Raw genomic sequence first — 27,999 nt, 5'->3', positions numbered from 1 at the left:
GTCCTGGCCGAGATGTCTCGACACATCTACATACGGAACAAGATCGGTGAGGGCATCCAAGCGCCCATCTTCCAGGTAGGTCATCATAACGCACAGGGAGATTCCTCTATTGATTTAGATTTGTTCTATTATTTTAATGTTTTAATGTTTTTGCTTTTCATTTTCGCTTTATTGTTAAATAATTATTGCTTTTTATGTAAAGCACTTCTGCTTTATTTTTTGCTCTGTAAAGCACTTTGAGCTGCATTCATGTCATGAAAGGTGCTTTACAAATATAAGTTGCACTTGGTGTGCCTACACGTTTTATGAAGTTTATGAGTTATTTTCGGATAGTGGCTCAAGTAACAGATTCCTTGCAGTTTGAACATTTAAGGGAATGGAATTGCCTATGTGGGCAATGTCAACATAAAGGTTTTCATTTTGTTATTATTTGCAAGTTATCTGCACCTTGATGGTGTATGTTATTAAGATATCATTTATTATTATTGTTGTGGTGGTGTGGTAGCAATGAAAGAGCCTGCTGCTTGCTACTTGTTTTATTTGAAGAAAGAGGTAAAATCACAAATGATTTGTGTGGTGCACTAGGACTAAATAACATATATGTAAAGCAAAATGAAATGGATCTATTTGAGAGATGTTGGACATCAAATACTCTATGTGAGAGGGTAGTCTGGCATTAGGAATCATAGTAGTCAGCTTTCACATACAGGGCAGGCCTCTCAAATGTATCCACTTTTGCATTTTTACCGCATTCACAAATTTATTTATCTTTAATTTCTTCACTACTCTCCAAAGTCCTTTCATTCTCTCTTTTTGTTCTTCATTCCTTAATTTCCATCCTTAGCTTTTCCGAAACGCTTCAATCCAAATATAGCAACAGCGGTTATCTCTAGAGAGACAAGTCAATTATCTAGCAGTGATTTGCCCCATTTCTGTTAAATTCTCCAGAGTTAGCGCCAATGTCACCGGCGCTGAAATGTCTGAACTTAGCCTACTTCCCCCAAATTGAATAAAACAGGGCCATCTAAACTGGGCCATATATCTGTAGGCTACTAGATCCTCCCTTGTGTGCTTGTGTTACCACGAGTTAACACAGCAAAGACACTCACAAAGAAGTAGGTAGCCATAATCTTAACACTATTTTGGCTATACTACAGGTAACTACAGGTACAGGTTATTATTGCCCTAATAAGACAGTTAGATTTTTGTTTGTCTTTTTTTCCTGAGTTACATGTGAATTATTGTAGGCATAGAGCTGACAGTACAATGTAAGTATAAGGGATGGAAGGTCTAAGCCCGAGTTCTGGTCAGTTTGATTATGATCAAAGTTTTTCCTTTTCTGTTTCTTACAATTTACAAAGAATAAATCTTACTCTAAAGGGGGGCACTATAGCAAGAGTTGAAAACTTGAACTTCAAATGGGCATCTCTCATGCCCTGTTTGACCTAAAGCCATGAAGTCTTGTACACATACAGTACTTTCCTCACGAGGAACAACAGACATAGACAGAGGCAGGCACACAACTTTTGCATGCATTTATCTTTTTACTAATTTGAGCAAAAACACTCGTTTTGTAATCTGAGCTTTCCTGTGCTTTCCAATGATACCACATGTGTAGGACCATGCTGACAACTTTCAGGTTCTTCTGAAAGCTACACACTGACCTCCAGTGGTCAGTGTCCCCTCAACCCTTCCACCACTACCCAAATATGGTGCTCCCTACCTGGCTACACTCCACCCGATACATCCATGCTCCTCCCACTCAGGGCTGTCACGATCATGACATTTTATTTGTTGATTAATTGCCGTACGAATAATTTCATTTATTGGCATTGAACGTTGGAACAGAGCCAGACTCTACTCCTTCAAGGACCCCTGGGTGTCCCGGACCCCACTTTGAGAACAACAGAGCACATGTTAGCTTTAGATTGAGTTAATCCTCATAACCCAGTTGTAGGGAAACTGCCGAATGGGTAATTTACAGAAAAAGTGAGTAGGTAAAATTTGCATGTGGTAAATTTGCGAGTGGCATATTGGTGCAATACATTTGTGCTTTTATTTTATTACAGTTATTTTATTGTGTTTCGGAGGTTTGCCATGGTTTTACTTGTGTTTGAACTGGTTGAAATTCTCACCTGAATTACATCTCACTTCTGTCTGAAATGCTCTGTTGCAATAATAGGTATTGCTTTTATATTTATTTTAATATGTTGAAACGTTTCATGCATTATGAATCGTCTTTTATAAGTTTCAATAATTTGAATGAGCTTACTGCATTTGGTATTGCATTGTTTGAGTTTTAATTGATTGGACTTTTCATGTACTGGTAAATGGTAATGGTTGATTGCTGGCCCTGAGTGTTTGACTGCAAAGACCTGTTCGCCCCCTACAGGTGAACCGGGGGACTTACTCAAGGAGGAGCCGGTTGAAGAGGTCTGATGGAAGCACCACCTCCACCAGCTTCATCCTCAGACAGGTACACATGTGCAACAATCTTTCTAACAGTGGGGGTGGCAGTGAATTGTAATTATAATATAAAGTGTTCTATATGCATTTGAGGTAATGGAACACCTTGAGGTACTTGGAGCGCAGGAGGCAGGTGCCGGAGCTGAGTAAACTTATGTTCACATCTTTCAGTTCTGCTACAAACTTTTCTTTTTCACAATAGAGAGGAAGGGAACAGAGTGGGATTAGGATGTGAAAAACAGGTCTCCAGCTGGAATCGAACAAGAGACATTAAAATAAAAGTGGAAAGTGGAGCTTGTGATCAGAAGATTGCCTGTTCCGATCCCTGGAGAGTGGACCAATGAGAAACCGGAATGAGTACTGCTGTCTAGGGCTGGGTGATGTGGACAAAATCAAGTATCACAATATCTTTTACCTAATACCTCAATATCGATATTGTGATGATAATATCTTTTTTTTTTAACTCAACACATTTAAGAGCTTGTACTGTACATCGGGTATTTTTGATATTTTAGACAATTAAAATGGGTATAAAATAAGGCTTAAATGATTAAAGGGATATTTCACTTTCAAATATGTTTGGGGTCATCAGTATTTAGATATTTGATATTCATTTTTTTCAGACACGCCCCCTCCTATACAAACCCATTGTAACTTCAAACTCCATTTTAACCATGGTTAGATTCATCGAAAACACCTGTCCTTGGTTCTGGTAACTCATACTGCCTTCCTAATTAGTGAGGGGGCTGTGTTTTTTTTCTCCATAATTTTTTGGGGAAACGAATAAATTAAATACCAAAAAAAAACAACAACATAATAAATAAACTTAAAAACTGTCGGGTGCTCACAAAAACCTAAAGTTAAAATGTCCCGAAACATGTTTGAAAGTGAAATATCCCTTTAAAACCAGGAAAAGACAACACTTATGCCATATCACATAAATGAATATCTAAAATCCCAGACCATATCACGATACCGATATAAATATCGATACTTTTCCCAGTCTTACTACTCTCCCACCTAGCAGCACAACCACTCTCAGAGTGCCCTCAACCCCTCACCTGCTTCAGTGGAGCAGCACAGTGGCTGACGGCATAATAAGTTCAGCACGCAGGTGAATATTTTTCACTGTATAAAATGTCAGTAAGCAGCATGCTGCTGAACATGCATGCTGAATAAGAGCATAAATCTCGGCCATCCTGTCAAAACGTTGCATACTGTAGATTAGTACAAAAGTGCAAAATAAATAAATAAAATAAAGCCCGTGGGTGAGACTTGGGGAACACATTTTCTGTCTGTCTGTATGATTCCAGAAAATGTCAAAGTTATCTGTCTTGGTGGCACTGCGATGCGAGATGTATCTGATGTCAGCCTTTTTACACACTTCAGTCATATTATACTTTGTTGTACAACAAATAGCTAAAATAGCCAATATGCATGCTCACAATGTGTCACATTGTGACTAAGGCTGTCACAATTATTATATAATCGTCTAATCGCAATTATTTGAGATAATCGTATTTTAGCATAATCGTCATAATCGTCATAATCAATCGATGCGACGCGTTTTGAGCTTATAGATCGGCTATTTCCACTATTAAAGTATTAAGTATAAAGTAATTCATTATGTGTCATTTGTCATGACAGAAAATACAGTCAAACAGAAATGCAATTTTTATTCATAACGTTCCATTGATGTTCAACGACAGAAACAATTACATCGTTAATCGCAATTATTTGAGTGACAATTAATCGTCAACTTAAATTTGTAATCATGACAGCCGTAATTGTGACACGTTGTGAGCTTGTAGATCTGCTATTTTTGTTATTTCTTTGAGGGAAAAATGGATGCCAGCGTTAATGTCGTTAATATAGTATATTGTACATACATACAGTATTTGTATACCGAATTGAACAGAACAGTTTTTATGAACATAAAAGGAACAATAGAAGAGAACTATTGGTGTATATATTGCATGGTCAATATGTTCTGAAGTGTTTGAATGTATTCGTGCTCTGTTCCTTTTTAGAACAGAGCCAGTGTACCATGCACTGCAAAAGCCTGAGTATTAATTTATGTCTGAGTGTGTAAAAATAGAACCGTACACCCTCTGAAATAAATTAGCCCTCAGGATGTTGTACAGTGTGTTGAATGGTATATACAGATTTTTCTCTGCCTCTCAGCAATTCCACATCTGTGCATCTGTGCATATGTCGCCTCGGGTACCCATGCGTTGGTGCATATGTAACTGGAAAGAAAAGCTACAGATGATACACAACAACTAAAATCTCTCTTGCATCGGACCACGCCTACATAAGCATTCTGTAAGTCAGGGGTTCCCAAACCTTTCCATGGCAAGGACCCCCACATAGCCATAGCCTCTGGCTGCGGCCCCCCTACTGTGCTTGTATTTTTGCTATTTTAGAAATGTTTGAAAATGTTTGACACATTTTAAAAGATTAAATGACTAAATAGGGTTGCCATAAGTGGTTAAACTGGCACATTCATTTTGTGAATTGAATTTGAATGAAATTTTTGATTTTTGTATTTATGTTTTAGATTTTATATGTATTTTTAATTACCGGTACGCATTTTCCACTTCTTTCCAATGGCGCCCCCTGGTGGCCTCCCTGGGGCCCACAGCCCCCACTTTGAAAGCAACTGCTGTAAGTGTTCAGTGCCTTACCGAAGAGCACTTCTGTTCTTTTGGAAGTTTCTCATAAGAAGAAAAGCAAGAGAAGCGTGTGAGACAGAGCAGGCACCCTCATTAAAACATTTGTTTTAACTATATCCAAGGTGTTGGTTGCCCTTATTTGATGTACCCGGGTGCTCCCTGCCATCACACACTGACGGAAAGGAAACATATCTTGGCTTGGTAGACAGATAGGGCTGTAGTACTCAGAGACCGGTCACATTTGATGGTCTCTGTCTGGCCTCGGTCTCGCCTGCAGTTTTCTCTTAACAGAAGGATTTTCTTAAAGCTCATTTCTCCAAAGTTGGCTACTGCAACTTTAACCGTCAGTATACTGTTTTGGTTTTGGTTCATTCTCATATTTATAATTGAATTGATTACTTAATTACTTGACTAATTACTTAATTACGGTACTTGATAAATGTATGCATAACATACACGTCAAATAGATGTTTTTAGTACCACTACGTTTTGGTGTAATTTAATTACACATGCTTTTTAATACAGACTGCAGTACTTATTATACCCAATACTGAACTTTTCCAAAGTCAGTTCATTGTAATTGCAGTGTTTCCGATCAAAAGATTGCCTTCTATTATATAGTAACATGTATACATGGACATATTTGTATTTTACTTTAAATCTTTGGAAAAACTGAATTTGGTCATGTTCTCAATTAGGATGAAAAAATATTCTGATTTCCCGCTAGGTCTTGTTCTCGACTCCCCTCAGTCTGAGTCTTGACTCGATCTTTCTCGACCCCCCTTTGGTGTCTGTCTTGACTCGGTCTCAACCCCCCTTTGGTTTCAGTCTTGACTCTGTCTCGACCCCCCTTTGCTCTCTGTCTTGACTCAGTCTCGCTTTAGGTGGTCTCGAATACAACCTAAATAGTTAAGGTAAGCCTAATTAAGCCGGACCCACATACATGCCTATTTCTATTAATTATGATTAATTAAAGTATTGTATGTGTGTATACACGTCACATTTATATGCTGATAAATAGGAGACAGACTGAAGAACTGGTCTTCCTGTCACAATTATACTAAGAGCAGCATTCAAAGAAAACAAGCAGAACATTCACCACAAAATGAACGTCAACAAGAAAAATACAAAATTGAAATGGTTGTATAATACACTGTAAAATTCTTGCATAACATCAATTTTAATAAATGGAGGCGTGGAGGTGCCTGGTGGGCTCAAAACAGTTAGCAGCATTAGTGCACTGATCACATGTGACTTACAAGGGCCCGAGCTTGAATCAGATTCCTGTCTTGTCTCGCATGTCTCCCCTGTGCTTCTTCCCTGTCTCCCTACACTCTCCTAAAGCAGAAAATGACCCAAAAAGTACATTTAAATCTACCACATTATTTATTTATATCACATTTATTTCTGAAACATACTTGTTGGTGTGACAATTACCATTACCATGTCTCCTGCCAGATTGTGTTTAGTATTGATCCCTACAGGTTTGAGAATCATGCCGGACCATACTGTAGAGTCCCAATGACCCACACACTCCCAATGCTAAGACAAATGAGTCATCATTAATCATCATTAATTAATTTGATAATTGCTATAAAAAAATTCTAATTAATTAATTAATTAGAAATATGTCATTTGATCAGTCAGAGTTCATTAAGGTTTGTTCTCTTGACCCTTAAAAGATCATATGGCCCACTGTTTGAGAAACCCTGCCATATGTAACCATGGGCATTTGCCCATGGTTACATATGGCGTTTGAATTTTCATGGCACACATAACAGTAAGGTACACCTCCTGCGATGCTGCTCCATGAGTCACACACAGTAATCTGCTGAAAGGAATGTGACGAGCTCCACGTCACACATCGTCCGTACACTGCACGCTCACACGACACCTCAGATCTACAGTCTATGTATGTACGCCAAGCTGTCCGCTGATCATAATATTGTTTTTAATTCATTTCAGAAGCCAAAACACTTCACACACAAAATTACATTTTCATCAAATAAAAATCTCTATTGCCATTTCTCCGATATCCACAAGACCTCGAACGCGTTCCTCCATAACAAAGATCCCATCCCTCTCTCTTTCTCTCTCTTTCTCTCTCTCCCCCCCCCCCCTCTCTCTCTCTCATATCCTCTCTCTCTCGCTCGCTCGCTCCCACACACACCGTGGAGAGATAGACAGACGAGCGATACAGTAGAAAAGGAGAGACAGCCAGGGTGGGTGGGGGTGAGGGGCACTGCTGCTGTTTCCCAGCACACTCCCCTCCCCTCTCCAATCAAGGAGAGTGTGCACCCCAAGCTGAGTGTGGAGGTTCCAGCCAATCAGCTCCTTGCACACTGGCTCTGTCATCAGTTCTGGCATTGAGGAAGAATCCTCTCCTCTCTCCTCTCTCCTCTCTCCTCTATGCTTTGCCGCTATTGCTGCTGTGCCGCCTTTGCTGCTACCGCCGCTCTCGCCGCTAACTGCTATTATATACGCCAGCAGCTCCCTGCGTGTGTTTTGTGTGCGTGCCCTTGGAAGCGGCAGACAGAACATGAGAATGCTGAGCTCAGGCCACCTCTGGGGAGCGAGTCTCGGTCCTATAATGTAAAAGCTAGCGGCGAGCCTGTTGTTGTGTTTTTTTATTTATTTTTTGGTTATTCTTTTTGGCTGGAGCGGGGAGGGGGAGATACTCGGGGTGGGGGGAGACGTGAAAGCTATCCGTCGAACCGACGCCGGGCCTCGAGAAGGACCGGCGGGTGGACCGGAGGAGGTGGGAGGGGGAAGCATCTTGTCCAAAGCGTCTTCCAACCGGAGGGGAGAGAGCCATTTCTCTTATTCCTTTATTTATTTATTTATATCCACCTCCTTCCTGCTCTCCTCTCCTCTCTTCTTCTTCTCTTTCTTCTGCTTCTCCATCTCCTCCTCATCGCCGTCTGTGCTGTGGAGAGAAGGGGCCGTTGTCATCGACGCCCGTCCGAAAGCCCACCCCGCCCCCTTCCCCTCCTCCATCCCTCATCCATCCTTTTTTATTTTTTTGTGGTGGCTCCTACCCCCCCCAGCCCCCACTCTCCTCCCTCCTCCTCCTCTCCGCTCTCTCGTTTTTTTCCTCCCTCTCTCTCTCTCCTCCTCTCCCCTCCTCCATTCTTCTAGAGCTGCCGTTGGAATAGCAGACCTCCATGTATGACAATTTGTACCTGCATGGATTTGAAGACTCGGAGGCGGTGAGTGTGTGTGTGTGTGTTTATGAAAGAGAGATACGGGGGTAATATGTGGTGAGGGGGGTGCTGATTAAAAGCCCTCCTTGGTATGAGTATGTTTGTGCCATCTCTGTGTGTCTGTGAGTGAGTGTGTGTGTGTGTGTGTGTGTGTGTGTGTGTGTGTGTGTGTGTGGTTATTGATGGGAAGCTGTAATTCTCTCTCACACACACACACACACACACACACACACACACACACACACACACACACACACACACACACACACACACACACACACACACACACAGACCTACATGCAGGCCTTTAGTGGCTGTAACCATCATTACAGTGTAGCGTGAGACGAGGTGGGGGGCTGGTGCACACATTAGGGAGATGGCGGCTGATGTGTGACATGCACACCGTTACGTGTGTGTGTGTGTGTGTGTGTGTGTGTGTGTGTGTGTGTGTGGGTGCATGCGATCATCCGGCGATGCTGTATGCATGGCGTTAGTCCAATGGACCCTGAATTTGGCCGCATCTCGCCCACCACGAGCCCTCCCTCCCCCCCTCAGACTCTCTCTCGCTCTCTCTCTCGTTTATGTGCGGCTGTGTTCACACTGGAGAAGCCATTTAGTGTACATCACACATTGTAGCTCTCATCTGAAAAATAATGATAGCATTAAATAAATAAAAGGACCTGGACATTATTTTGTGAGCCAAAGATGTTCATTCTCACTGCCACCCACCTCCCTCCTCCCCGAGGCCCATTTTTTGCCGCCTTTGTGGGACCATGCAGGGTGGGAAGGACTGATCAATCTCCGCTCGTCACGTCGTCCCCCCGCTGCGTTTATCAGTCTTTGTTAAAGGTGCAGTCTGTTCTATTTCTGTTCTCTTCAGTACTCTTTTTTTTTTTTTTCTTTGCCATTCCGTGTCGTGCCTTTTCCGCGAAAATGCATCAGGCATCCCGTAGGTAGTGATGTCATTTCGTGGACTCTGATGTCACATCATGAGTCACGTGAGTCACGAATGCCTCAAACATGGCTGATTGGATCCTGTAGCGTATATCAGAGAGATGTGCCCACCGGGCTACCAGCTTTCGTAACACTCACTGTAAAACAACATCCATGATTTCTTGTTGTGACGGTGGTGGGGTTACAGTGTGGGAGTATTTATTTAGACTGCAATCATAGATGAATTTATTTTAAATGCTGCCTTCTTAATCACTGTTAGAAGCCCATAGAGTGGACTATATATAGAATGTGCTTATTCTGTGAAAATATGCCAGACACCAGAGAAACCTCACTGTATAGATTCCTGAGCGTGGCAATTTGTGCTTGGACGGACACACACACACACACACACACACACACACACACACACACACACACACACACACACGTTCAATTTAGTGGTGTGCTGAAGTAAGGCTCAGTCATGGCTTGCTTCTTGTAAAAGAAAAAAGTGCTTCGCCATGATAACTACAGAAGCTGCTGTGTCTTTCTGAAGCGAATGCTCTTCTTGCTTAATGAAATCATCATTAACTGCTGAACATTTAAGATGATCACAGCAGAAGGCTACACCGGTCATCATGTCCCAGAAAAAAACAAAACTGCTGCCCTCCTCACTGCATGGCATTGACAAGCTGGCGAAATGCAAAAACGCCCGTAGCTCTGCTACTGCTGCTGCTGCAAAACAAAGTGTGTAACGTATTGGGAAGGTGACGAGTTACTTTTTGGGGGATTTGTTGTAGGGCTTTTGTGCTCTGCTGGACAGTTTGGTGGGGAAAGGCAGAAGAGAGGGTTGTGAAGGACTCCTATTTGTAGATTTGCATTCCCACAAGATGTGACAGGACCCGTCTTGGAACATTCAGTCCCTACTTTGGGGAAAAGATATAAGAAGATTGAGACAGCATCAGGGTTGTGCTTTTAGATTGCGTCCGTCCCACACCAAAACCTGTAATGGCGATGTTTCTGCAAGTAGGCACGATTACTATTACGATTAATGTACTGTATGTAGTATGACAGTATTATATATATATATACAGTATTTAATACTATCTAAATGATAACTTCATTCTACTTTAGCAGGTGTGCTCCGTTGTTGCTGTTATTATTTATAGACCCTTGTTGGATATCCTTTCATTGAAGGCTCAAGGATCACTGTGAAATAGTGACAGATATTTACCCAGGAAATGTCTTTCTGTAATGACAAAGCTTGACCAAAATATATTTTTTTATCAGTTTGAACTGTAATAATTAGTCTAGTTATTTAAATTGAAATTTTCATCAGACACAACAATTAAGCGTGCATGCATTATGATGATAGACGGTTGTAAGGTATTAAGTAAAGGAATAAGAAAGACACAAATAATGTGACAGACGAAATTCATTGAAAGGCATTTCAATTCATTATGAATAATATGCATAGACCTAACCCTTTTCATTTCTGTATCAAATCATAAAAAACGAAATTGCTATCATATTTTCCTATTTTCTTCTTTTGAAATCTGTTTTTGGTAGATTATTTATTTGTTGTATGCTTCTTGGCAATACCTTTTATACTGTTGGAAAGCCTGTTTATTTCCCTTTTAAATGGTGCCCCATTTGTACGGAACTTTGCTCTCTCTCATGCTGTGTGTCTAACGTATGTACTCTCGTACACTGCTTGTGTTGCTCATTGTGCAGGGCTCAGCTGATTCCTACACTAGCAGACCATCGGACTCGGATGTCTCTCTGGAGGAGGAGCGGGAGGTGCCGGCCCAGGTCCCTGGGCCGGGCCAGGGCCAGGGGCAGGGCCAGAGCCCCAGCCAGAGCCAGGGCCAGGCACCGGGACAGAGCCGACAGGAGAGGGAGCAGCAGGCCGCCATACAACTGGAGAGAGCCAAGGTACACTCCCCGTGGACCACCACTGCCAAATTAACCCATTAAGACCGGGAACGCGTTTCTGTCATTTTAGATTTCTTTGGGCTATTCAAAAATAGCAGATCTACAAGCTCATGAGCTTGTAGATCTGCTATTTTTTGAAAAATCGTGAATATGTGTGCAAATCTTTGGAGATATATTTTTAAAGCGAACATTTGTAACTCAAATCTTCTGGGGCCTGGAACACAATATTTTACAAATGTTCGCTTTAAGAAATATAGGATCGATTTTCACGATAAAAACAAAAATAGCAGATCTACAAGCTCATAGCACAGCACTCGGTGCCGCGCTATGAGCTTGTAGATATAATATTTTCGAATAGCCCAAAGAAGAAAAAAATGGCAGAGATGCGTTCCTGGATTGAATGGGTTAAGCAGTGACTTCTGGACCCCCGAATTGATATGTATTTCGCCACGGACCCCCATTTGAAATGCTTTTGTGCCAGGAACCCCAGCCAATTTGAAGAACATTTCTCAACATTGTGAACACATTTTGTTCAAATTTTTTCACAAACTCAGAAGCTTTGAGCTTATACAGATACTGTAGATCAGCTGTTTTCAAATAGCCGACCCCCTCAAGGACCCCCTGGGTTTCCCCGGACCTTTGTGCATTCACACATGTAGCTAGAAGTCCGTAACACTCTGTTAGTGTGTTTGAACTAAGTATGGCGAGTACTTCTGAATATATGATAAAGTGTGCGGCTTCCATTCTATTGTCTACCACTCCTCAGACTAAAGCCGTGGCCTTTGCGGTAAAGACCAATGTCAGCTACTGCGGTGCGTTGGACGAGGATGTGCCAGTGCCCGCCACTGCCATCTCCTTCGATGCCAGAGACTTCCTCCACATAAAAGAGGTACATGAGTGGGTCAGAAACATTATGAGGGTACAGTGCATACTGTATGCCTCTTCAAAACATCTTAACACACCCTATGGAACAACTCACAGTTGTGCAGTAGGCTGTTGTTGGCATACGTACTCTTTTATTTTGATTTAAAAACGTCGACATTTTGGAATAAAAAAGAATGTGGGCTTGACTTCATCAATGTTTTCTTTTCCAGGTTTGTCATTGATTAATTGTAAGTTGCTGTGTAGTTCTCGTCAGAGTTAATAATCGTATAATTATTTAATAATGATGTGTGTGTGTGTGTGTGTGTGTGTGTGTGTGTGTGTGTGTGTAAAACACTTCTCTGATAGAATAATGGCTAAGAAAATAATCGATAGTTGCAGACCTACGGTAAAGTACTCTGCCAAAAGGTTTCGTTTTTTTCATGAGGAAGTGCACAGATTACTGGCATTTGTAACTCAGCGTAATTACTCCCCTTTTTTCCTTATCGTTGCCCTCCCTTGTAACCTCTTTAGAAGTTCAACAATGACTGGTGGATCGGCCGGCTGGTGAAGGAGGGCTGTGAGATCGGCTTCATCCCCAGCCCACTCAAGCTTGAGAACATCCGGCTGCAGCTGGAGCAGAAGAGAGGCCGCATGCAAGGGTAAGACACAAGACCACAGAAGAAAGAAAAGAAAAATACAAATGATGAAGGCTCATTTATATGACATCGCACCAGCCTTTCGTTCGATAAAGATAATTGTGTATTTTCAACTGAAAAAGGTGTTGCGTTGATACTTTTTTCTAGTTGAAATCAATGTTTTTGTTTAGCGGCACATATTGAAAAGGTTATGCGAGTTGAAAACAACATTTTTCGTTGAGCCTCGCTTGTCGAAAAGGTTGTGCGACGAAGTATAGATTATGCCTAAGTCCTTGCAAAACCCAGTCCTCAACAACGGGTTCTGGATGGAGTCTACAATAAAAAGGAAATAAGAAAATAGAGCCTGCATATCTATCCAGAGAATTAACAAGTCAGTCATGCTAACAGGCATTGAACGAGAAACTGTTGCTTTGTTAAAATTAGAGTTAAATAACGATATATTCTTATAGTAATCATTGCTATAGAGTGTTTGTTCAGTAACCAGGTCTTCATGTCTCTCCAGCTCTTTAATAAACAGAAAATGCATTTTTGAGGTCAGGATACCAATTTCCTCCAATCAGGAGAGAGAACTCATACAGGACAGGGGATAAACAAGTGAAATTGGAAGTGATGACACAAAGAAATGGAAAAATATAAAATTGAAGTTGGTAAATGGGTGCTCTCTCCTGATTGGTTGAACCTGGAAATGTATAATCTGTTTATTAAAGAGCTGGAGAGCTGGGGGGCTGTTACTGAACACACACTATAGCAATGAATACTATCAGAATATAATACTTTAACTTTGACTAACAAATATCCCTTGATTTTATTGCATCTAAAAAGTCTCTCCCAAGCAGGGTGGGACATTAACCCATTCAATCCGGGAACGCATATCTGTCATTTTAGATTTCTTTGGCTATTAAAAAATAGCAGATATACAAGCTCATAGTGTGGCAAGGAGCGGCGCGCTATGAGCTTGTAGATCTGCTATTTTTTAATAGCCAAATACATCTAAAGTGACAAAGATTCATTGCCGGATTGAATGGGTTAACACCTGGCTAGTTTTTTCCCCGTTGCTTTACATCTTGGTTGCAGAATACAGTATGCAGGCTCTACTGTTTCTTAATAAGTCATAAAGTTCCCTCCACTGCTGACCCAGTGTGTGTCCATTGTCCTCCTGACCAGACTTGGGTTAATGTGGTTCTTTCCATATTAGCAGGCATAGAGGCCTACACAGAGAATAACATTCTATTTACGATAACATCCTGTCAAGATGCAAATGGGGTTTGATATGGATTTGATTGACCTTTAAGGTGTATATTTCTTTCTCGGTTCCACTGTGTCTTGTCACATGCTTGAGGCTCGAGTCTGTATGTGCCAAGCCAAGTCAATCACCCTCTGAAATGCATAGGCTATTAGGTACCGTATATGGATTTGCAACTGTATCCTGACCCAGGTCTGTTCTCGGCTCACCGTATACATTAACCCATTTCTCAACTGTTTTCTTCATGCACAATGTAGCAATGTGGCAAATTTTCAGAGCTGTATTTAGTAGTAATCCCTCCAACCTCCTACTGTAGCAGCCATGTCCATATAATCACTCTTGGATTTTCTGTCACCCGGGGTTTATGCCCTACACGCATCCATTCAAGCTGCGCATGGAGCTCGGCTGCTGGGTTTAACGCTAATTCTGCATAATTGCACAGCTACTCTAGGTTAGGTTGCTTTTGTGTCTTTCCTAGACTCTCTCAGACAAAGGGATCTGATCTCTGACCATTAACCTGAGCTGGATTTGTGCTGGAATGAGAAAGTTTGAATTTGAGCCTCATGGGATTTAAGTCTGACCTTTTTCATTGCATGGTAGTCATCGCCCTGTTAAAAGGGGAACTAACCCCAGGTCCCTTTTGTGCCAAGTTTGTTATTTTGCTGCTATCTAAAGGTCAAAATCAGGCTGTTGCTTACACTGTGATTTAAGCAACACAACTGCTGATAATAAACTTAATAAGGTGTGCCAATGAGCAAGCATTGACAATACTAACTATTGACAATACTACCTGAATCTAACACACCCATTATTAGTTATATGTGAGCACCAAGCTCAGCCTGGCCATTTAGATGATTTTTACCTTTAGATGGAAGCAACAAAAAAAAATCCCTTAAATTATTTTAAAGATTTTCCATAAATTTAGTTTAATAATGTTCCAAAATACATGATGTGGAATGTGCGTTTGCTCAGTAGTCCCCCCTTTAACCCTCTCCCAATAACTGTCCTTGATCAGCACCTTATCTCTGAGGTGTGTGATCGATTTTTGATAACAATCGATATTAGCCCTGTATCATTTTATTAGATTTTTTGTTTTTGTTTTACTTTTTTCTTCACTTAAATGTTTTCCACATTAATGCCATGGTATGTTTGTGTCTTTCTTTATCCCCTGTTGTCTTTTCCAGTAAGTCTGGGGGGAACTCCTCTTCCAGTGTGGAGGATGAGGTGTCAGCCTCAATCCGACCCCTCATCTCCTCCGCAGGTGAGCGCATCAGACAAGGAGGGGGAGGAAGGCACAGCCGCTTAACTCGCCAGCCGCTAGCTTAGACAACCCAGCTTCCATCAACCGAGCCATCGTAGACAGAGAGAAGGAAAGAGTGTGAGAGAGAGAGAGACCCATGCTTAAAGCATTCCCATGCCTCTGCATAGAGCCTAAGTTCATGTTGTTATTGCTGCGTGCGTAGAGTTTGTAGAGTTGTTGGTACCTTTTCCCATGATCCTCCTCTTCCTCCAGTTGAGGACTGCAGGCGTTCTGAGCGTGGGGCTTACCACAGTGTGAAACCAACGACAAGGCTATGACACTCCCCCCCCTTCCTGAACTGCACTCGTGTGACTTTGTGAATATCACAATAGGACAAATAGAGATTCTTCTTTTAAATTATAACAATACATACTGTACATAATGATGCATATAACTTACATATTTTGATGTTAGTCATGCCCTTGATGGGTTTCAAGTGCTCAGACACATTGAAGTTTTCTTTGATGATAAAACGTTTCCCACAATGTCTCGTGACTGACGATTATCTGTTCTCTCCCCCCCCCTCCCCCCTCACAGGAAAACAGAAACAGAAAGTGGTAAGTTGGTGACGGTAACACCAGATCATTTGCCATCCACTAGAATCTTGTTATTGCCAGTAGAAAAGACAAAAAAACAACAACAATAGGAGTTAATAACAAGCAGTTAGGCCTGATTTATACTTAGTTGCGCGCCAGTGTCATGCGCAGACAATAGCCGATCTATAAGCTCTGAATGCATTGCAGCATGATGTGATGTGGGCTTGTCGATCGGCTCTTTTCGGTGTGAGACACGATGTGCGACCACGTGTAACTCAGACTATAGGACTCCATGCCACATCTCAGGATGCATTGCACGCTACTACCACGCTACAAAAATCTGCAATACCAGTCCCTCACAATACTTGATAAAGGATTCAATACTAAGTATTGTGGTCAAATGTTCAATTTATACACTATAACAGTATAAATTGTCCATACGGGGCAGCAGCTAGTGTTAGTTGCATTCAAAAATAAATTAAAAGATCCCTATAAATTAAACTATTTTAAACCGTTGGAATGAAAAAAAAACCTCATAAGCCTGCCTGTTTGCACCATTAGTCTGCCTCTGTTCTAGTGGATGTTCTAACCTTCCATGACATTCGACATTTTACTAATTGGTTTTATAATAGTGCATGGTATTGTGATACAACATGGTATTGTGATACTACATGTTATCGTGATACTACATGGTATTGTAATATTACAGTTTATATATTACACGGTATTGTAGTATGACATGCTATTATAATAATCCTTGGTAATGGTATTGTGGTACTATTTGGTATTGCACTATTACATAGTATTGTGCTACTTGGGCTAGTGTATTAATAATTTAGACGGTATAACCGTGGTATAATGAAAGTTCTGCCACGTCAATGTAGCCAGCCATTGACCCCAAAAAAAGTGTTGACATCCCATTCAACACAACACACTCCATTCCACCAGCCACTGTTCTAATTAAATATAACCAAATCTAACAACTTGCAATCATCCTCTCATGCTGATTCTTTTCATTGTGTTATATTAAGCAATGCTACCCTGTAGATCTTAGGACCATACCGGGTGTCTGGCATGTTTAGTCCATTGACTATGACTCATGGTATATTTGACATTACTGCTGCTGACCATTTTCCAAAGCATACTATGGTTTATTGGATTTTTCGAGGAAGCCAGTCGGCTTCCATTCATTTCAGTATGGTATGAAAATCAACATGTAGAGAGTTGAAACTTGCTTGAGACAGGTAACCCAACACAGCGAACATTACAGTACATTATCGTGTGAATGAAAAGTCTAGCCGAAAATAGTTCCTGGAGAAAAGATTGATTTACGAATGAAACGTCCACGACTCATTAACCACGCAATAACGTTGGCCAACATTTATTCAATTTATCAGGTTTTGCTCATGTTTTAATTACTATAGAGAAATAAAATAATAAAATAATAAATCTACAAATAAAGCCATTAACAGGAAAATTGTCTCTGTTTAAGTAATTTATATGGTTGAGGCTGTGAATAGATAATGACATGTATTGACGGTGACATGTTCCTTTAAGCTGTGGGCTATTGGATGGCTAGATGTTACTGCTGATGTCCATATAGTTTGCCTACCTAGAGTGAGTCCACTTGGTGGTTGACTTCCCCTCTTCTCCCCACAGACAGAACACGTACCCCCATACGACGTGGTTCCCTCCATGAGGCCTGTGGTGCTGGTGGGACCCTCACTCAAGGGTTACGAGGTGAGCAGCTGTGAGCGGACATACTGTGTAGCGCTCTTTCAGTCACGTGGTGCTCTGCCATCTGCTCTCACTTCGAGGGTTGACGAGAAACCAAACCACCTCCTCTCTCTCTCTGTCTGTCGTTACCTCTCTGTCCGTTTCTCCCTCTACACAGTGAAACACAGAGTGTTAATTAAACTGTTTTTCAAATAACGCAATAATACATGTGACTAATACAAACCTACTAGGTACCAACCACATATTATAACAATACACATTTCAATTAAATATTTCAAAAAGTAAAGGGAAAAAAATCTTGGAGGTACTTCTTCGGCTTACTGGCAGTGTGCACAAGAAATGTGGTATTGATCAATCCAGCGGTGTGCGAACAAACACAGACAGACAGACACACAGACCATCTTATAGACAGCTACTGTAGCCTCCAGCAGAGCCACAACGTGAATAATTATTTCTGCCAAGATGCAAGAAAAAAGACAAAGATTTGTGTACGACGTACAAGTATAAAATAGGGCTTAAGTGGTTAATCAGACTAATCGATTTAATTGATTATAAAAAAAATATTAATTCATTTTGTCAATTCGTTGATATAGAATTTAAAAACACATGTTTTAACAAACACGCTTCTCGATTATTCTAAAAAACATCTTTAGGATCTGAATGATCTGCAGCTTCATTCACCCATCACCCTCACCATACCTCCTCTCTCTCTCCTTTCCCTTTCGCTCTCTCCTCTCCCTCCCTCCAGCTCTATCTCCTCCTCCACCCTCCCTCCATCACTCTCCTCACCCCCCCAGTGTGCACTGTTGCCGCGGTAACAACCTTCTGGGTGCAAACGCATCAGCGTCAGAAGTAGAACATGGTTTGAAATTAGAACGGGAGAGCAGAGAAGCCCCTGAATGTGTGTGTGCGTGCGTGTGTGCGCGTGTGTGCGCGCGCGCGTGTGTGTGCGTGCGTGTGTGTGTGTGTGTGTGTGTGTGTGTGTGTGTGTGTGTGTGTGTGTGCGTGTGCGTGCGGGCGTGAGAATGTATGTAAATGTATGTGTTTTTCTCTCTCTCTTGGTCTCTTGGTCTCTTGTCTGTTATAAATGCGGGTGTGACTGTCTGTGTTTGTGTTTAAGATCACATACTGTACATAAGCTTTGTCCCATACTTAACCAAACAATTAATTAAAAATAAGAGATCCACGTGGTATAAATATAGTGATTAAAATCATTATATGACCTATTTATTTCTCATTTTAAAAATACTTGCAAGCTCGACAAAACTTGTTGTGTTTTGGTCTAAATGACAACAATAACATGCCTGTCCCATTTTGACCATTATTAAAACGTCTTTGCTGGCACACTGCTGTGGAGATAGGCAGTGCTGTGGAGATAGGCAGTGCTGTGGAGATAGGCAGTGCTGTGGAGATAGGCAGTGCTGTGGAGATAGGCAGTGCTGTGGAGATGGGCAGTGCTTTGGAGATAGGAAATGCTGTGGAGATACAGTAGGCAATGCTGTGGAGATAGGAAGTGCTAGACTAGGCTGTTCAGTCAGTCAGTGGGTTCATTTGAATAGTCAAAATAATTATGTCGGCTGTTTTACTAATCACATTTATTTGACCTCGTTAGAAAGCGCGTTGAGGTCAAAGAAATATGTAGAGGATAATTCATAAGAGGAAAATACTGCCACGGTGCGAAGAGAATCTGCACTTACACTAGGCGATGTAATTATGTGATGGAACATTACTGACGTGGGTCTGCCATGGTAAACTACAATGTTTCAAAACCTTTCTAGGCACAGATGACATACATTTAACATACGTAGACGAGACATTTGCTATACATTACATTTTCTTGACTAATATCTAACAAGCATGAACACACACACACAAATACGCACACAGAACCTAATTGGTACAAAGAATACTTTGCTCTGTGCATTCATTCTATGTAATATCATGTAGGTTATACAAACATGCCCATGCCTGAAAATTCTTACTTCATACCAGGAATTGAAAGAAAATATGATGCCTACATACTAGGCCTGTCCCCGACTAAGGATTTGTTTAGTCGACTCTAATTGGCGACTAATTGCCAATAGTCGACTGGCAGTCGACTAATAATTTTTTTTTTTTTTTTTTTTGGGCCAAAATACATTTTATTTCAAAGGGCCAAGTCTACACAGTTTGTTTTGTCTCCAGCAGAGTTTCTAGTGTCTCTATCTCTCTCTGGAAGAGGTTGCACATGAACTCTGCAGCCGCACTGAGGCGCTCCAACACAAACAATACCAATACAAAGACGAGGAATAAGAAGAATAAAGTGGAAGTTACGTGTGGTTGCAGGTGTAGACTTGGCCAAAAAAACAATTTAAAACATTTTTTTTTTTTTTTTCTCCGACTAGAGTCGACTAAGAGACACTTAGTCGACTCGGACCCCCCGCGACTAACCAGTCGACTAGTCGACTTAGTCGAGGTCAGGCCTACTACATACCCAGAGGTGCTGGTCATCGTGGTATAATAAAAGGTCATCTATGTTAAAGGCATTGTTCATCTTTATTATGTAAAACTGTGGAATAAAGATGTTTATCATGCATCAGTCCAGCATGCACATTTTTCAAGGAGTGCAAGGTTATTATTTCCTTTTAATCCAGAGGTTTATTATTGATATGTGAAACACATAGTTTGATTGTTTTAAAATAGTGTTATACAGTCATGAAAAGATTGATAGGCTGATCTGATTATCTGTGTTCAATCACCACATAACTCATAGCTGATTTATTTATTTTTGCTATGTTTTCAGGCTTTTCTGAGCCTTTATTGATAAGTACTGTACCGCGCAGCTCCTTTCCTTTGGTAAAGGATGATGCAGTGTTCCCTATAGGCCTACTGAAGGAGATAAGAAAGTATTGAAGCACCTTTCTTTAGCATTTAGAGATAAGACTGGCTCTTATCATGGCTGCCACTTACTGGGTGATTTCAATCATTTAGCCAAAAAGACTATTCAGATGCAGCCTTCACCCCCCCCCCCCCCCTCCAGAATACAAAATAGCAAAATAGCCAATCTGCACACAATGCATCACAGTACGACTCATTGTGAGCTTGTAGAACGGCTATTTATTGCACGAGACACCTAAAAAGCAACAAACTAAGACAACAAATAAATGCCTATAAATATACAGAACAACTGTAGCCTTATTTCTTTACCAATAAGTTGACAGATCTTTCTTGTCCTGTCCTATAGGTAACAGATATGATGCAGAAAGCTCTGTTCGACTTCCTCAAGCACAGATTTGACGGCAGGTAAGCTGAACAAGCCCAGCGCTTCCTTTTAAAGCAGGACAGCAGTGATTGCATTATGTGTGTTTTAAATGTCAAGTGTCAGAGTTTCACGTCACTGAATCATACCTCAGGGGCTATGTTCAGACTGGCAGTCCAAACCTGATTATTTGGCCTATGCAGATTGGAATCAGATTGTTTATTAAGTCTGAACAGCAAAATACCACATGGAAACTGATTTGTGCTAATCAGATTTGAGCCACATTCCTAGTTAGTTTGAAATCTGATTAAAATCTGATTTCTAAAGATGTGTCTCAGTCCGGACACTTAGATACAGAAGCCTGATTTATAAAAAAAACAATTGCCAAACTACAAGCATTGCGATGCCTTGTGAGCTTGTAGATCTGCTATTTCCCGGAAGAGACATCGTGACAGAGCATTAATCATGTCTATGTAGTTACATCGTTACCAGAGCAACCAATGCAGGTCGACGATGTCTGAATACACATATCTGATCTCATCACCTGCAAAGAACAGTGTAAACAGTCAATCCTAAAGATAACATTTAAAAAACATCTGAATAAAGCTACTAATGGTAAGTTACGCAATAAAAATAATTGTCTTCAGTCCTGTTCCAGGCCAGCCAGACTTTTGGTAGGAGAGAGAAGAGTGTGACATCATTTTCCCTCAGTTTCACTGCTCTTTGACTTTGTCGGGCAAAGCACACAGCTACTGTACCTACTGTGTCACCTTCTCTCTGGCTTTGATACGCTCAGAAGGCAACGCTTATTAGAGGCCTCCAGGCTGCCACAGGGGAGCTCACCTCATGGAATCATGCTAATAATAAACCTAGGAATTCTGTGTTCTGTAACAGCGGAATGTATGATTTTACGAAGTTGTTGTTGGTAAGTGGGATTTTCAGGTCAACTTTCTGAGGTTTTCACCTCAGAAAATTTAGAGTAGGAAATTCTTTTTTACCCCTTTTTCTCCCCAATTTAGTCGTTATGCCAATTAATTCCTCCCCACACACATTTCTGCGTTGTCACTGCTGTCGCACCCTACTAACTCACCTGCCAGTGAGGAGCCCTCACCTGGAGGACGTAGAGCCTTCGTCCTATACTCCTCCGCCCAACACTCACCGCTGACAGGTGCCGCCCAGCCCGTAGGAGTACGTGCAATCACCAATATCACCCTCCCCGTCCGGCTTCCCTCCCCCGAACACGGGCCAATTGTGTTTGTGTAGACGCTCGACAAAGCCGGTTGCACCACGGTGGATTCGAACCCTCAACCTCCGTGGTGGTGGGCAGTGCATTTTGTTAAAGGGTTTCTCCTTTTCTGTTGCAGGATATCCATCACACGAGTGACAGCAGATATTTCGTTAGCCAAACGGTCCGTTCTGAACAATCCCAGTAAGAGGGCTATCATCGAGAGATCCAACACCCGCTCTAGCCTAGGTACAGTATGACACTCCGAAAGGCATTACAAGTAAATGTCATTTACTTGTATAACATTTAGTATCTACCAGAAACTTGGTGAACTTTGTAAATGTTGAAGACTTTGAGTCATTGCAATCAATATAAATACCCCATTTGGTTCTGCCCCCCTTTCTAGCGGAGGTGCAGAGTGAAATTGAGAGGATCTTCGAGCTTGCTCGTTCCCTCCAGCTGGTGGTCTTGGATGCTGACACGATAAACCACCCTGCCCAGCTTCTGAAAACCTCTCTGGCTCCCATCATTGTCCATGTGAAAGTCTCCTCGCCAAAGGTAAGGCATGGTAGAGGGGGTCATAGAAGTCATATAACCTTAAAAATAGCTGATTTACAGTATAAGCTTACAATGTGTCGCAGTGTAGATCAGCTATTTTTGGCAAAGAGATTTTGTGTAAAGGGAAATAAGCAGGGGGCCAAGTACAGACGCCTACGGGACTTAAACCCTATACTAAGTATATAGGTTTTAAGTGATTAAGCGCAGTGTTCCTCAACTGTTGGTTCATGACCAACGGTGGGCTAGAAGGCATCCTCACAGGATCAAGGCTAAGATTGAATTGTGAGGAAATATGTGGAGGAAATATGCCTGATCCTCACACAATTTTGGGTTATGGCTTGCTACTTTGTGTAGACCACGATAGCTTGACTACATGAACCCTAGCATCCCTATTCTGTGCCGAACATTCCGCAAAAATTGCAGATCTACAAGCTCTCAACGTGGTGCCGGAACAGATAGTTACTAATAAATTGCAATAAATATTACTTTACAACATTGACAACTGAATTGCCCCACTGTAGTACTAGTAGGAATATATATATACATTGAACCTTTGGTATGATGCACAATACTGTATTACTGAGGACACTTAATAAAGTAATAGTAATAGTAACTGAAGGCAGTTACGTTGCGACTCCTTTTATTATATAAACTTTATAATATCCAACATTAAGGAGATCTACAAGCTCATACAAGTAACACATTGCAACTCATTGTGGGCTTGTAGATTAGCTACTTTCGGCGAGTGACACCGTCACTCACAGTATAAATTGAGCATATTGCATCACTCTGCTTTCAAGTGTATCCCATGTGTCAGCAGATGTGTCCTTAAAATTGACGTTGTTCCCCCTTGTACACGTTGCATGTCTTGGTGTTGGAATCCTTTCGAGTGAAACGTAGCCACAGTTTAGATGGTTTAACATTAGGATTTTTTTAAACCGTGTTTAAGATATCAAGCTAACGGCAGCCTACAGTACATGCTGCTGTCAGAGCAAGTGTAATGTTGTTTACTAGTCGCACGTGCGGTGCGGAAAAAGGAGCGGATCTAGTATAGAGCCCTGGGGGTCTACACTAAATGTCTTATTTTGAATAGGGTTCAAGTGGTTCAACCAGATAAGAACCGCTGTCTCGAAGGAATATAGCAAGTTTTTGAAAAACAAGCTCCTCTCAATAAGATCTCTAAGGTTGAGTAACATTCTGGCCTTCGCCTCTCTGTTGTAAGGTGTTGTGCAGTAGCATCTATTTGTGACAATAACAAACTCATACTGTATCTCCTTTAAACCTTACAAAGGTAGCCAATTTCAATGACATTTATTTCTCCTCAGACCAGCAGTGTTTAGTGGGTCACACGGGCTCATCGTCTGGTCTTTCGTAGCTGATCGGAAAACAGGTGACATAGGTGGAAAAAGGGGGGAGCACTAATTGCATCTCTCAATTGTCCACTGCAGTTGTCACACAAAATGCCTCAAATGGAATTTATTGATTGTGAATGTTGATAAACGCAAACTGCATGAACACCGTCAATAAGAATTCCCTCCTGCTGAAAGCATCCGTCTGTGGCACAGATGAAGACTGTCCCCTCCCTCACTCATGCAGTATGTTAGCCTATAAGCAATGTGATGCCTCAAAAATAGCCTATTATCTTCTTAACCTCATGCAGTGGGTATAGGTGTGGGCCCAAAATTGCGATATTACCGTAATATTGCGATATTCACGCAATATTGTGATATGTTTTATGTATCCATACCATGTACATAAAACATCTGCTGTAGAACTGAAATAAATGATTGCATGTCACCATGCATGGAAAAGTGTGTGCACATCTGCTGCCCTTTTCTTTGAACACTAGGATGTATCCCCCTCATTTAAAAGGTCAAGTCAATTAACCACATGAACCCTAGTGTCCTTATTCTGGGGCAAACATTAGGTGAAAATGGCAGATCCACAAGCTCAAAACGTGACGCAACATGACACCTTGTGAGCTTGTAAATCTACTATTTTCAGCAAAGAGATTTAGTGTTGAGGGTAAAATATTTGAGGACCAAATAGACCCCTGGTGAACTGCAGTCAATGAAGTATATTTTGTAGGGTTTAAGTGGTTTAATAGAACACCTTTTCTTCTACAGTAGAGAATGGGCTAATTGCACAGGCCTAGAGGTTTTGCACAGATTCACACTTACCTGCACAATATCCAGGCCTATCAGGGTGTTGTACCAATGCAAGGTGTATGTAAGGTTCCGGTCTAGTGCCATCAGAACCTAAATGTGTCCTGTCCTCCCATACTGTGCTCTGTAGGTTCTGCAAAGGCTGGTGAAGTCCAGAGGAAAGTCCCAGAGCAAACACCTTAACGTCCAGCTAGTGGCAGCTGACAAACTGGCCCAGTGTCCACCGGTGAGAACGGGACTCATTGATCATCCTAACGATAACAAACTTTATTCTTGATTTTTAGAGCCACACAGACACGATACAACTTTATTTGAGTGGTACCTTAATCCATTCAATCCGGGAACGCATCTCTGTCATTTTTAGATTTCTTTGGCTATTCAAAAATAGCAGATATACAAGCTCATAGCCGCGCTACGCGCTTGTAGATAACGGTTGTAAATAACGGTTACAGCTAAAATCTAAAATGACGCGGATGCGTTCCCGCATTGAATGGGTTAATACACAGAATTTATAAAGTGTTTTACAGGGAATATGTAAACCTGTTTTCTAGTGTGCATTTTACGGTTAACATACCCAGCAGAACCCTCTTCTCACTCTTCATCCACTTGTCTTCTGCTCCTAACAGGAGATGTTTGACATCATTCTGGATGAGAACCAGCTGGAAGACGCCTGCGAGCACTTAGCTGAGTATCTGGAGGCTTACTGGAAGGCCACCCACACCTCTCTGGCCACGCCCCTAAACCCCCTGCTGGGACGGAACCTGGGACCCACTGCCCTCTCACCCTATCCAACCACCATCTCTGGACTGCAGGTACAAGCTCAGCAAATGTCATCCAATCTTTCCCGTCTCTCTCTACTGTCCTCAAAGCAGGAGAATAAGAGCTTAAAGGAGTAGTTCACCCAAAAAAAAATCTATCAATTACACACCCCATGAAGTTTTGAATTCATGGAGATTTTTTTGTTTTTATCGCATTCCTAAGCCAATAATTCTCAGGTACACCAGTACACGAAATTCTGTTCCACTAGCTTACTGAAATCTAAAACTACTCTAGTTTAGCCTAATCTGAGTTCTCATTCACATCATTTTTTTCCTCATTCTAACCTGTGTTCTAGTTCTCATTCTAACCTGTTCTCATTCTAACTTGTGTTCTCGTTCTAACCTGTTCTCGTTCTAACCCGTGTTCTCGTTCTAACCTGTTCTCGTTCTAACCTGTGTTCTCGTTCTCTTTCTAAACTGTGTTCTCACTGTAACCTGTGTTCTCGTTCTTATCCTAACCTGTGTTCACGTTCTCATTCTAACCTGTGTTCACGTTCTCATTGTAACCTGTGTTCTCGTTGTAACCTGTGTTCTCGTTAACATTCTTGCGATTAGCAGAGCCAAAGAATGAAACAGAGCAACCACACGGGAGACCACTCCACCCCCAACGAACGCCGCAACCTGATGACATCGGACGAGAACTACCACAACGAACGTGCACACAAGGGACGCAACCGCATGTCGTCAGGCTCACAGCATAGCCGGGAGCAGCAGGACCCTTACCAGGACTACCAGGACCCCTATCAGGACGCCTACAAGCCCCACCGCAACCGCAGCTCGCCGGGTAGCTACAGCCATGATTCCCGGCACCGGCTCTGAGCACTCCCCTTTTTCCAATTTTACTTATGGCCTGAACCGAACCTCCCCCTCCCCCAACACCCTGTCCCCTTAAAAAAAACACTGCAACAGAACCAAGAGGCTCCCAAATTGTTCTTATAATTTTTTTTATGTTGATACTAATTTGTTGTCCTGTATTTTCTTTTCTCCTCTCTAACAAAGTCCAACAAGCTACAGTAATATTTTGTTCAGTCAGCCTGCCAGGGAAATCCTGTCGATCCAAAACTCTGATTAATCAGCATGAGAGAGAGAGCCACCATTAGCTAATTGCTGTGATCTCTGATTTATTTTAACTGTCCGTATTTTTTTCCTTTCTGGAACTTGTTGGGTTTGTTTGCACTACAGTACTCAATGGGGCACGCTCAGCGGACATGCAGTGCAGACTGACCCCGGCGATAACGTTTGGCGAGGTCCGCAGGGGAGTGCGGTTGGATGGTACACATGTACAGGCTTTATAAGTGCCTGGGAGGAGCCACCGGCTTGGATCGAACCCCGCTGCACATAGACACACAGCTGTCCCCGACCCCCACCGTGCTCAATGTAAATCCTCTTCACCACTTAGCTGTTTGCATGCTGACGGAGTATCAACCTCCACTCCAAGGAGGTTTTGTACCCGCCGTTTATGGGACTACTCTGCGATAAGGCGCTGACGCAGAGGTCCGGTTTTTCAATGACTACTGGTTTGCCTGCTGGTTTTGTCAACCAGCACTTTTTTCCACTTGCCAGATAATATACCGTTTGACATTCAGTTTGAGGTTGGCCAGCATTTTTCAGTAGCATAGCGTTTACGATTTTCATTTTGAGGCGTGTAGAGATTGAAGACCCTCGTCAACGTGAGCTTAAGCATGTCTGATGGTGCTGGGATCAGATCTCGACGCAGTGGGGACTGTCGATGCTGGCTTTGTTCTCAACAGTTAGCACTTGGACATTTAGAAATCGGCAATAGATGACAGAGGTATGACAGTAAAAGCAAAACAAAAAAAAACTATAGAAGATGAGTATATGAGATGTTATTTGATGTCGTCTGGGGACATGCGCTCAGAGAGTGGAATAGATGCTGTCACGCTATAAGAGACAGCATGACATTTCTGGATATTCTCACTCGCCGGCTTCACTAAAACAATAGGATCTGGATGTTAGATGGATTGGTTTAAAAGAGCAACTCCTGCTAACCGACTGTTTTGCAATTGCAAACATTATGGTGAAAGTCACATCGAGGTAACAGTAGAGTTTTAAAAAAAATGTAAAAGTCAACTACAGTAGGGTGGTCTGTTTGCTGATCGGCCTTGTGTGATTGGTACATCACCATCTATGTGGCTTCCTGTTGGGTTTTTTGTTTCTTTCCTAATCTGGAGGTTTTGAGAAGCTCTCAACTACTGTAAAGCTTAATTTATACTTAGTTGTGCAACCGTGTCACCCGACCAAAATGACCGGTTTCAAACGGAAAAACATGACATGTCATCGTATGACGAAGTATAAATTATTTGTGTTAACATTGGGGATATCTCAACCCAGGTTCCCTTTGCATCATGTCCATTCTCCGTGTAGCTGGCATGTTGAGCATGATCCTTTCAATAGTAAAATAGAAACCCTAGTGTTATCAAGTGAAA

At 41.8% G+C, this 27,999-nt stretch overlaps 1 protein-coding gene across 4 annotated transcripts; it reads left to right on the top strand.

Annotated features, from left to right (window-relative positions):
• Positions 1–12: 12 nt before the first annotated feature.
• LOC308080648 (voltage-dependent L-type calcium channel subunit beta-4-like) lies at positions 13–26,371 on the top strand (the record flags this gene model as incomplete). Of its 4 annotated transcripts, XM_080422564.1 has the most annotated exons (15): positions 13–75; positions 2,393–2,476; positions 11,012–11,077; positions 11,144–11,212; positions 11,979–12,101; positions 12,608–12,735; positions 15,160–15,236; positions 15,813–15,832; positions 17,471–17,551; positions 20,772–20,830; positions 22,151–22,260; positions 22,418–22,569; positions 24,865–24,960; positions 25,361–25,546; positions 26,111–26,371. In XM_080422564.1, 15 exons carry the CDS (start codon positions 13–15, stop codon positions 26,369–26,371), a joined length of 1,575 nt encoding a protein of 524 aa, XP_080278690.1. The 4 variants fall into 4 exon arrangements, with proteins under 4 accessions (XP_080278690.1, XP_080278689.1, XP_080278692.1 ...); XM_080422563.1 differs by having other exon boundaries at positions 11,012–11,212; XM_080422566.1 differs by lacking the exons at positions 13–75; positions 2,393–2,476 and adding an exon at positions 8,306–8,350.
• Between the last annotated feature and the right edge of the window lie 1,628 nt (positions 26,372–27,999).

This window comes from Gymnoscopelus braueri (assembly GCF_963280865.1).
Source record: "Gymnoscopelus braueri genome assembly, chromosome: 24".
In the NCBI taxonomy this organism is placed as follows: Eukaryota; Metazoa; Chordata; class Actinopteri; order Myctophiformes; family Myctophidae; genus Gymnoscopelus; species Gymnoscopelus braueri.
Note: the sequence above shows the minus strand (reverse complement) of the source record. Positions and strands in the feature narration are given on the sequence as shown.